At 46.4% G+C, this 12,344-nt stretch overlaps 1 protein-coding gene across 1 annotated transcript in view; it reads left to right on the top strand.

Moving 5' to 3' along the window:
* The window catches only part of LOC134936128 (complement C3-like), a 613,812-nt gene that overhangs the window by 88,981 nt on the left and 512,487 nt on the right, over window positions 1–12,344 (top strand). The window contains exon 5 of the mRNA XM_063931045.1: window positions 2,985–3,076. Coding sequence (XP_063787115.1) covers window positions 2,985–3,076 — 92 coding nt within the window. The remainder of the gene's footprint in view (window positions 1–2,984; window positions 3,077–12,344) is intronic.

Here is a 12,344-nt window from a genome sequence, read left to right as displayed (position 1 = left end):
TCCTGGGGATTTGTGACATCGGACAACGCCACCAATATTGTGCGTGCATTACATGTGGGCAAATTCCAGCACGTCCCATGTTTTGCACATACATTGAATTTGGTTGTGCAGAATTTTTTGAAAAACGACAGGGGCGTGCAAGAGATGCTGTCAGTGGCACGAAGAATTGCGGGCCACTTTCGGCATTCAGCCACCGCGTGCTGAAGACTGGAGCACCAGCAAACACTCCTGAACCTGCCCCGCCATCAGCTGAAGCAAGAGGTGGTAACGAGGTGGAATTCAACCCTCTATATGCTTCAGAGGATGGAGGAGCAGCAAAAGGCCATTCAAGCCTATACATCTGCCTACGATATAGGCAAAGGAGGGGGAATGCACCTGACTCAAGCACAGTGGAGAATGATTTCAACGTTGTGTAAGGTTCTGCAACCCTTCGAACTTGCCACACAAGAAGTCAGTTCAGACTTCAGAGTCAGGTTCCCTCATCAGGCTTTTGCAGAAGCAGCTGGAGAGATTGAAGGAGGAGCTAAAACGGAGCGATTCCGCTAGGAATGTGGGACTTGTGGATGGAGCCCTTAATTCGCTTAACCAGGATTCACGGGTGGTCAATCTGTTGAAATCAGAGCACTACATTTTGGCCACCGTGCTCGATCCTAGGTTTAAAGCCTACGTTGTATCTCTCTTTTTGGCAGACATAAGTCTGCACATGTTCAAAGACCTGCTGGTGACACACTTGTCATGTCAAGCGGAACGTGACCTGTCAACAGCTCCTCCTTCACATTCTCCTGCAACTGGGGCTGCGAGGAAAAGGCTAAGAATTCTGAGCCCACCCGCTGGCGGTAATGCAGGGCAGTCTGGAGCGAGTGCTGACATCTGGTCCGGACTGAAGGACCTGCCAACGATTACTGACATGTCATCTACTGTCACTGCATATGATTCTGTCACCATTGAAAGAATGGTGGAGGATTATATGAGTTATCGCATCCAAGTAGGCACGTCAGGCATTCCGTACGTATACTGGCAGGAAAAAGAGGCAATTTGGAGGCCCTTGCACAAACTGGCTTTATTTTACCTAAGTTGCCCCCCCCTCCAGTGTGTACTCCGAAAGAGTGTTTAGTGCAGCCAGTCACCTTGTCAGCAATCAGCGTACGAGGTTACTTCCAGAAAATGTGGAGAAGATGATGTTCATCAAAATGAATTATAATCAATTCCTCCGTGGAGACATTCACCAGCAATTGCCTCCATAAAGTACACAGGGACCTGAGATGGTGGATTCCAGTGGGGACGAATTAATAATCTGTGAGGAGGGGGATGTACACAGTGTAACGGGTGAGGAATCAGACGATGAGGAGGAGGTGGACATCTTGCCTCTGTAGAGCCAGTTTGTGCAAGGAGAGATTGATTGCTTCTTTTTTGGTGGGGGCCCAAACCAACCAGTCATTTCAGGCACAGTCGTGTGGCAGACCCTGTGGCTGAAATGATGGGTTTGTTAAAGTGTGCATGTCCTGTTTATACAACATAAGGCTGGGTGAGAGTGCCCAAGGACAATTCCATCTTGCACCTCTTTTTTTTAAATTTATCTCTGCATCATGTGATGTTTGGGGCTAATTTTTTTTAAGTGCCATCCTGTGTGACACTGCAGTGCCACTCCTAGATGGGCCAGGTGTTTGTGCCGCCAAATTGGTTCGCTTAGCTTAGTCATCCAGCGAGCTCGGTGCAAATTTTAGGACTGAAAATAATATTGTGAGGTGTGAGGTGTTCAGAATAGACTGGATATGAGTGGAAATTATGGTTATTGAGGTTAATAATACTATGGGATCAAAATTACCCCCAAATTCTATGATTTAAGCTGTTTTTGAGGGTTTTTTGAAAAAAAAACACCCAAATCCAAAACACACCCGAATCCGACAAAACATTTTCAGGGAGGTTTTGCCAAAAAGCGTCCGAATCCAAAACCAAAACACAAAACCCGAAAAATTTCCGGTGCACATCTCTACAATATAACCCACCCAAATCTAACTCCCATGTTATATCTGCCCCCCCTGCAGTGCACAGGGTTTTGCCCATTAGCTAACAAATTTGCTGCTGCGATCAGATCTGAATTAGGCCCTGCATATTCTGAGTGCGCAGGAAACAACCTGATTAGTCATCTTGTTTTCCACATACAATAACTTAAATCCATGTTTATCACCTACACCCTATATGATGTCATTGAGTGACACTATGGAAGAAGACAGACTCTCTTGGCATTGTCATACAGTATAAGGATATTTTCATGCAGAGACGTGAGTGCATACCATTCGCCTGAACACTGAGGCTGATCCAGGGGGGCAATTACACCCGTACCACATGTGTGCACAGAGTTATATGATATTTGCCCATACGCTGAGCTCTAGGCATCTATGTGACAGTACAACTTAAATAGCCCTCATCATCAGCAACACACAGCTCCGCCATCCCTGTAATAGGTGCAGGAGGTGTGTCTGGAACACTGAATCAGGCCCACAATGCAAAAAAGAAAATTGGAGTTGTGTGAGTTTTTCATCAGCACCAAGAGCAGTTGTATTGCAATAAAGCTGCTGACAATTTTTAACATACTGATTTAGTTCATACCTGCCTACTTAATAGCTGCTGCCTCCTGCTGGACACGCAATTGCATCATCATAGCCCCACCTCCGCCTTACAGTCCCCACGTTACCTCTATTATAAAGTGGGGGGCGGGGCTACAAAGACGGGATTTACCTCAGATCATGTCATCACCACACCCATATCTTGTGTGAGCGGATGGTGGCGGGTTGTGCAGATGGAGGTGGGGGGTGTGGGATGCAGGAGGCTTTCCCGATTTCCCGGGGGGCCTGTAGTGTCACCCTATTTTCAGGAGCCTCCCGGCCATTCCAAAAGAGTAGGCAAGTAAGATTTAGTTATTTTATTCCATTTATGTTTTGATACTGCGCCTATGTAATGTAACTTCTCTCTTTTCTTCATAGACCCCGCAGAAAGTCATTGTAAAAGAAGACTCTAAGCAACAAGGCAAAACCGGCATTAACAGCCTGTCCTATGAACTAAGTGATCTTGCAAGGTGGGTGACTAACACACAGGGCCTGACGCTGATGATATCGGAGTGGAGTGATTCTTACATGCTGCTGTGCGTGTGCAAAAATCCCTAAAACTCAATCATCACGTGCGTTACACAAAGTGCACACACAGAGGCGCTGTTGACAGTGGAGGCGAAACCCCGACTTTATGTAGAGTCTGACCTTCCAACTTGTTATTTATCATAGCAAAGCAGACATTTACTGGGAGATGAAAGCTCTTAAACTGGAAGGAAAAGTTATTGGGAATTAAAGGAATTGGAGGAATAAAGACTGTAAATATCGTGGCCTCTATAACATTTATATTAAGAGATTTCACTTTCAGTGTCTCTTGCATTGATGATGCCAATACATTTTGTTTTTGTTATTGCTCAGCTTTAACTTGACGGATTGGGATGAAGCAAAGTGACGATCATTTCAACAAATTTCCACTTCAAAATGAGGCATTTCTCATGACAATCAGACAGAACTTTCTTATAATATTAGTATAGATAAAGAGGCTGTTTCTCCGTTTGGAGCATGCTTGCCTATTCTTTCAGATCCTGCGAGAGAGTCCTGATTTTTAGGGTTGTCACCTGCGGAATGGGTTTGTTGCATAGCCGTAACTAGACATTTTGATGTCCTGTGCCAGAAAGAGAATTGGTGCTCCCCCTGCCCTCCCTATTTCTCTAACGTCTTAGAGGATGCTGGGGACTCCGTAAGGACCATGGGGATAGACGGGCTCCGCAGGAGACATGGGCACTTTAAGAAAGACTTTGACTCTGGTTGTGCACTGGCTCCTCTCTCTATGCCCCTCCTCCAGACCTCAGTTTGATACTGTGCCCAGTGGACACTGGGTGCATTTCAGGAGCTCTCCTGAGTTTCCTGTAAAGAAAGCATTTTAGTTAGGTTTTTATGTTCAGGGAGCCTGCTGGCAACAGACTCCCTGCATCGAGGGACTGAGGAGAGAGAAACAGACCCACTTCTCTGAGTTTCAGGGCTCTGTTTCTTAGGCTACTGGACACCATTAGCTCCAGAGGGATCGGTACGCAGGTCTCACCCTAGACGTCCGTCCCAGAGCCGCGCCGCCGTCCTCCTCGCAGAGCCGGAAGATTGAAGCCGGGTGAGTATTGAGGAAAAGAACATCAGAGGCAGCAGAAAACACCTTGATCTTCATGGAGGTAACGCACAGCACTGCAGCTGTGCGCCATTGCTCCCATTCACCTCACACACCTCGGTCACTGTAAGGGTGCAGGGCGCAGGGGGGGGGCGCCCTGGGCAGCAATATAAACCTCTCCTGTGGCATATATAGATATATACATGTACAGCTGGGCACTGTGCATGTATATAAAGAGCCCCCGCCATGTTATCGAGAAATTTGAGCGGGAAAGAAGCCCGCCGCCGAGGGGGCGTGGCTTCTCCCTCAGCACTCACCAGCGCCATTTTTCTCCACAGCACCGCTGAGAGGAAGCTCCCCGGACTCACCCCTGCTTAACACACGGTGAAAGAAGGGTTTTAAAGTAGAGGGGGGGCACATAATTGGCGCATATACATAACAAAAGCGCTACTGGGTAAACATACTGTGTTTTTTCCTGGGTCATATAGCGCTGGGGTGTGTGCTGGCATACTCTCTCTCTGTCTCTCCAAAGGGCCTGGTGGGGAACCTGTCTGCAGAAAAGAGCTTCCCTGTGTGTGTGTGGTGTGTCGGTACGCGTGTGTCGACATGTCTGAGATTGAAGGCTCACCTAAGGAGGAGGAGGATTGTCGACTACTATGATGCAAAATTACAGCCAAAGGTGGCTTAATGTATTCGATATATGATTATCGCAATAAAAGATGTTTTGCATATCACTGAGGAACCCCCTGTCCCTGACACGAGGGTACACATGTATAAGGGAAAGAAACCTGAGGTCACCTTTCCCCTCATCACATGAGCTGAACGAATTGTGCGAAAAAGCGTGGGAAACTCCAGACAAAAAACTGCAGATTCCCAAAAGGATTCTAATAGCGTATCCTTTCCCGTCGCAGGACAGGATATGGTGGGAATCCTCCCCTAGGGTGGACAAGGCCTTTACGCGCTTATCAAAAAAGATAGCGCTTCCATCCCAAGATACGGCTACCCTCAAGGATCCTGCTGACCGCAAGCAGGAGGTTACCTTGAAGTCCATTTACACACATTCTGGTACGTTACTCAGACCGGCTATTGCGTCAGCCCGGGTTTGTAGTGCTGTAGCAGCATGGACAGATTCCTTATCAGCGGATATTGAGACCCTTGATAAGGATACCATTTTAATGACCCTAGGGCATATAAAAGATGCTGTCTTATATATGAGGGATGCTCAAAGAGACATTAGTTTACTGGGTTCCAGGATAAACGCTATGTCTATTTCTGCTAGGCGTGTCTTATGGACCCGACAGGGGTCAGGTGATGCCGACTCCAAGAGACATATGGAGTTGTTGCCTTACAAGGGTGAGGAATTGTTTGGAGAGGGCCTCTCGGACCTCGTCTCCACGACTACGGCAGGTAAATCGAATTTTTTGCCATATATTCCCTCACAATCTAAGAAAGCACCTCATTATCAAATGCAGTCCTTTCGTTCCAATAAAAGCAAGAGAGTACGTGGATCGTCCTTTCTTGCCAGAGGTAAGGGCAGAGGGAAGAAGCTGCATAACACAGCTAGTTCCCAGGAACAGAAGTCCTCCCCGGCCTCTGCAAAATCCACCGCATGACGCTGGGGCTACCCTGAGGGAGTCCGCCCCAGTGGGGGCACGTCTTCGACTGTTCAGACACATCTGGGTTCACTCACAGGTGGATCCCTGGGCAATAGAAATTGTTTCCCAGGGTTACAAGCTGGAATTCGAAGAGGTGCCTCCTCGCCGGTTTTTCAAATCGGTCCTACCGACTTCCCCCCTGGAAAGGGAGCTAGTGTTACATGCGATTCGCAAATTGTGTCTTCAACAAGTGGTGGTAGAGGTTCCCCTGCTTCAAAGAGTGAAGGGGTACTACTCAACTCTGTTTGTGGTCCCGAAACCGGACGGTTCGGTCAGACCCATTTTGAATTTAAAATCCCTGAACCTTTACTTAAAACGGTTCAAGTTCAAGATGGAATCGCTCAGAGCGGTCATCGCCAGCCTGGAAGGGGGAGATTTTATGGTATCTCTGGACATAAAGGATGCATACCTGCATGTTGTCATATATCCTCCTCATCAGGCGTACCTGAGATTTGCGGTACAGGATTGTCATTACCAATTTCAGACGTTGTCGTTTGGGCTTTCCACGGCCCCGAGAATTTTCACCACGGTAATGGCGGAAATGATGATGCTCCTGCGCAAACAGGGTGTCACAATTATCCCGTACTTGGACGATCTCCTCATAAAAGCGAGATCACGGGAGAAGTTGCTGAACAGCGTATCACTTTCACTGACTGAGTTACAGCGACACGGCTGGATTATCAATATTCCAAAGTCGCAGCTGAATCCCACAACTCGTCTGCCCTTCTTGGGCATAATTCTGGACACAGAGCAGAAGAGGATTTTTCTTCCGACAGAAAAAGCGCAGGAACTCATGACTCTAGTCATGAACCTGTTGAAGCCAAAACAAGTGTCAATACGTCATTGCACTCAAGTCCTGGGAAAAATGGTGGCGACATACGAAGCCATTCCCTACGGCAGGTTCCATGCAAGGACATTCCAATGGGACCTATTGGACAAATGGTCCGGGTCACATCTGCAAATGCATCAGCGGATCACCCTGTCCCCCAGGGCCAGAGTATCTCTCCTGTGGTGGCTGAAAAGTGCTCACCTTCTAGAGGGCCGCAGGTTCGGCATTCAGGACTGGATCCTGGTAACCACGGACGCGAGCTCAACAAAAAGCTACAAAGGTATTGCGCCAGGTCAAGAGACCCTCAGGCGGTAGCTGTGGACGCCCTAGTGACACCGTGGGTGTTCCAGTCGGTCTATGTGTTTCCTCCTCTTCCTCTCATACCCAAGGTGTTGAGGATAATAAGAAAAAGAGGAGTGAGAACAATACTCATTGTTCCGGATTGGCCACGAAGGACCTGGTATCCGGATCTGCAGGAAATGCTCACAGAAGATCTGTGGCCTCTTCCTCTAAGGCAGGACCTGTTACAACAAGGTCCCTGTCTGTTCCAAGACTTACCGCGGCTGCATTTGATGGCATGGCGGTTGAACGCCGGATCCTAGCGGAAAAAGGTATTCCGGATGAGGTTATTCCTACGTTAATAAAGGCTAGGAAGGACGTGACATCTAAACATTATCACCGAATATGGCGTAAATATGTTTCTTGGTGTGAGGCCAGGAATGCTCCTCTGGCAGAATTCCATCTAGGCCGTTTTCTTCACTTCCTACAAACTGGAGCAAATTTGGGCCTAAAATTAGGCTCCATTAAAGTTCAGATTTCGGCATTATCCATTTTCTTTCAAAAGGAATTGGCCTCTTTACCTGAAGTACAGACTTTTGTGAAGGGAGTACTGCATATTCAGCCTCCTTTTGTACCTCCGGTGGTGCCTTGGGATCTTAACGTGGTGTTAAATTTCCTTAAGTCACATTGGTTTGAACCACTTAAAACAGTGGAGTTGAAATATCTCACTTGGAAGGTGGTCATGTTGTTAGCCTTGGCTTCGGCTAGGCGAGTTTAGGAATTGGCGGTTTTATCACATAAAAGCCCCTATCTGGTTTTCCATATGGATAGAGCGGAATTGCGGACCCGTCCTCAATTCCTACCTAAGGTGGTCTCATCCTTTTATATGAACCAACCTATTGTCGTGCCTGTGGCTACATGTGACTTGGAGGATTGCGAGTCCCTGGATGTGGTCAGGGCTTTGAAAATTTACGTGGCCAGAACGGCTAGGATCAGAAAAACTGAGGCACTGTTTGTCCTGTATGCAGCCAACAAGGTTGGCGACCCTGCTTCAAAGCAGACTATTGCTCGCTGGATCTGTAACACGATTCAGCAGGCGCATTCTATGGCAGGATTGCCGTTACCGAAATCGGTTAAGGCCCATTCCACTAGGATGGTGGGCTTGTCTTGGGCGGCTGCCCGAGGGGTCTCGGCACTACAGCTGTGCCGAGCTGCTACTTGGTCAGGGTCAAACACCTTTGCAAAGTTCTATAAGTTTGATACCCTGGCTGAGGAGGACCTCCTGTTTGCTCAATCGGTGCTGCAGAGTCATCCGCACTCTCCCGCCCGTTTGGGAGCTTTGGTATAATCCCCATGGTCCTTACGGAATCCCCAGCATCCTCTAAGACATTAGAGAAAATAAGATTTTAAACCTACCGGTAAATCTTTTTCTCGTAGTCCGTAGAGGATGCTGGGCGCCCGTCCCAAGTGCGGACTACTTCTGCAAGACTTGTATATAGTTATTGCTTACGTAAGGGTTATGTTATAGTTTCATTGGTTTTGGGCCGATGATATGTTGTTTTTTCATACTGTTAACTAGATAGTATATCACAAGTTATACGGTGTGATTGGTGTGGCTGGTATGAATCTTGCCCTTGGATTAACTAAAATCCTTTCCTCGTACTGTCCGTCTCCTCTGGGCACAGTTTTTCTAACTGAGGTCGGGAGGAGGGGCATAGAGGGAGGAGCCAGTGCACACCCAGAGTCAAAGTCTTTCTAAAAGTGCCCATGTCTCCTGCGGAGCCCGTCTATCCTCATGGTCCTTACGGAGTCCCCAGCATCCTCTACGGACTACGAGAAAAAGATTTACCGGTAGGTTTAAAATCTTATTTTTTCCAATAGGGACATAAGGTGCATGCCCTCGTGGGGAAGGGGCATGACAAAATTGATCCCAGAGAAAGCCCATGCTATGATGCCCCTTCCCACATAGTCTAAATATAAATATTTTTATTATACACACACATTTATACAGCACTGCAAAAACAAACGGATTTGGACGCAAACCCTCTTAATACCACACTCATGCCCTTAACTTGAGAGCTTTTTGTTATTCAGTTACAATACCCTTTATTAAATAACACATTTTAATATGCTTGACTGCTATACACAGGATTCAAACCCATAACCTATTGCATTCCAGTCTAACACAATACTCATTGAGCTATTCGATCCTGCATAAAAATTATGAGATTTCTAACTATATGAAGCTACTTGTACTTTGTTGAAAAAACAAATCAACAAAAAAAAAAACATCATTGCAATTGAGCAGATCTATGTAGGGTGCAGCCACACATCCAATCCCTTGCAGCTACACACTACAAAGATCTGTCCAGCCGCAATGCTGATTATTTTTCCACAAAGTACAAGGTAAGGTTCAGTACAAGGTAAGCTTCAAATAGTTAGAATTCTCTAGTTTCTATGTAAGGTCAGCTAGCTCACTAAATAGAGTGAAATGGATATACAGGCAATGGGTTTGAATTATTGATGTGCACCGGACATTTTTCGGGTTTTGTGTTTTGGTTTTGGATTCGGTTCCGCAGTCGTGTTTTGGATTCGGACGCGTTTTGGCAAAACCTCCCTGAAATTTTTTTGTCGGATTCGTGTGTGTTTTGGATTCGGGTGTTTTTTTACAAAAACCCCTCAAAAACAGCTTAAATCATAGAATCTGGGGGTCATTTTGATCCCATAGTATTACTAACCTCAATAACCATAATTTCCACTCATTTGCAGTCTATTCTGAACACCTCACACCTCACAATATTATTTTTAGTCCTAAAATTTGCACCGAGGTCGCTGGATGACTAAGCTAAGCGACCCAAGTGGCCGACACAAACACCTGGCCCATCTAGGAGTGGCACTGCAGTGTCAGACAGGATGGCACTTCAAAAAAATAGTCCCCAAACAGCACATGATGCAAAGAAAAAAAGAGGCGCAATGAGGTAGCTGTGTGACTAAGCTAAGCGACCCAAATGGCCGACACAAACACCTGGCCCATCTAGGAGTGGCACTGCAGTTTTCTAGCGAGAGGATGAGTGCTTCCATCCTCATGTGAAGCTGAACCACTAGCCATGAACATAGGCCAGGGCCTCACCCATTCCTTGCCACTCCGTGTCGTAAATGGCATATTGGCAAGTTTACGCTTCTCCTCAGACGCTTTCAATTTTGATTTTTGGGTCATTTTACTGAACTTTTGTTTTTTGGATTTTACATGCTCTCTACTATGACATTGGGCATCGGCCTTGGCAGACGACGTTGATGGCATTTCATCGTCTCGGCCATGACTAGTGGCAGCAGCTTCAGCACGAGGTGGAAGTGGATCTTGATCTTTCCCTATTTTACCCTCCACATTTTTGTTCTCTATTTTTTAATGTGTGGAATTATATGCCAGTATCAATAGCAATGGCCTACTACTATATATACTGCGCACAACTGAAATGTAGTGATGAGCGGGTTCGGTTTCCGAGAAACCGAACCCCCCCGAGCTTTACCTTTTTTACACGGGTCCGAGCCATACTCGGATTCTCCCGTATGGCTCGGTTAACCCGAGCGCGCCCGAACGTCATCATCCCGCTGTCGGATTCTCGCGAGATTCGGATTCTATAAGCAGCCGCGCGTTGCCGCCATTTTCACACGTGCATTGGAGATGATAGGGAGAGGACGTGGCTGGCGTCCTCTCCGTTTAGTAGAAGACAGTTGATTTGATTGCTTGTGCTTGTTTATGACTATAACTGTGGGGAGGATTGGGGAGCAGCTGTTAGGAGGAGTACAGTGCAGAGTTTTGCTGACAGTGATTACCAGTATACGTTTGTCTGCCTGAAAAACACTCCATATCTGTGCTCACAATGTGCTGCTTTATTGTGGGGACTGGGGACCACCAGTATAATTAATATTATATAGGAGGAGTACAGTGCAGAGTGCACTGCTGTACCTACCTCTGTGTCGTCATCCATTAAGTATACTATCCATCTACATTCCTATACCTGTGGTGCATTTTAGTTTAGCAGTTTGCTGACAGTGTCCACCAGGTCCAGTATACTGTATATAGCAGTAAGTAGGCCACTGCTGTACCTACCTCTGTGTCGTCATTCGTCATCCATTAAGTATACTATCCATCCATCTACATTGTATACCTGTGGTGACTTTTTTTTAGACTAGTTTAGCAGTTTGCTGACAGTGTCCACCAGGTCCAGTATACTGTATATAGCAGACCGGTAGGCCACTGCTGTACCTACCTCTGTGTCGTCACTCGTCATCCATTAAGTATACTATCCATCCATCTACACTGTATACCTGTGGTGCCTTTTTCTTAGACTAGTTTAGCAGTTTGCTGACAGTGTCCACCAGGTCCAGTATACTGTATATAGCAGTACGGTAGGCCACTGCTGTGTACCTACCTCTGTGTCATCACTCGTCATCCATTAAGTATACTAGTATCCATCAATCTACATTGTATACCTGTGGTGCCTTTTTTTTAGACTAGTTTAGCAGTTTGCTGACAGTGTCCACCAGGTCCAGTATACTGTATATAGCAGTACGGTTAGGCCACTGCTGTGTACCTACCTCTGTGTCGTCACTTGTCATCCATTAAGTATACTATCCATCCATCTACATTGTATACCTGTGGTGCCTTTTTCTTAGACTAGTTTAGCAGTTTGCTGACAGTGTCCACCAGGTCCAGTATACTGTATATAGCAGTACGGTAGGCCACTGCTGTGTACCTACCTCTGTGTCGTCACTCGTCATCCAATAAGTATACTATCCATCCATCTACATTGTATACCTGTGGTGCCTTTTTCTTAGACTAGTTTAGCAGTTTGCTGACAGTGTCCACCAGGTCCAGTATACTGTATATAGCAGTACGGTAGGCCACTGCTGTGTACCTACCTCTGTGTCGTCACTCGTCATCCATTAAGTATACTATCCATCCATCTACATTGTATACCTGTGGTGCCTTTTAGTTGTGCGCAGTAAATATAGTAGTAGGCCATTGCTATTGATACTGGCATATAATTCCACACATTAAAAAATGGAAAACAAAAATGTGGAGGTTAAAGGGAAAGATCAAGATCCACTTCCACCTCGTGCTGAAGCTGCTGCCACTAGTCATGGCCGAGACGATGAAATGCCATCAACGTCGTCTGCCAAGGCCGATGCCCAATGTCATAGTAGAGAGCATGTAAAATCCAAAACACAAAAGTTCAGTAAAATGACCCAAAAATCAAAATTAAAAGCGTCTGAGGAGAAGCGTAAACTTGCCAATATGCCATTTACGACACGGAGTGGCAAGGAACGGCTGAGGCCCTGGCCTATGTTCATGGCTAGTGGTTCAGCTTCAAATGAGGATGGAAGCACTAGAA

The sequence above is a fragment of the Pseudophryne corroboree genome, chromosome 6 (assembly GCF_028390025.1).
Source record: "Pseudophryne corroboree isolate aPseCor3 chromosome 6, aPseCor3.hap2, whole genome shotgun sequence".
Classification (NCBI taxonomy): Eukaryota; Metazoa; Chordata; class Amphibia; order Anura; family Myobatrachidae; genus Pseudophryne; species Pseudophryne corroboree.
Note: the sequence above shows the minus strand (reverse complement) of the source record. Positions and strands in the feature narration are given on the sequence as shown.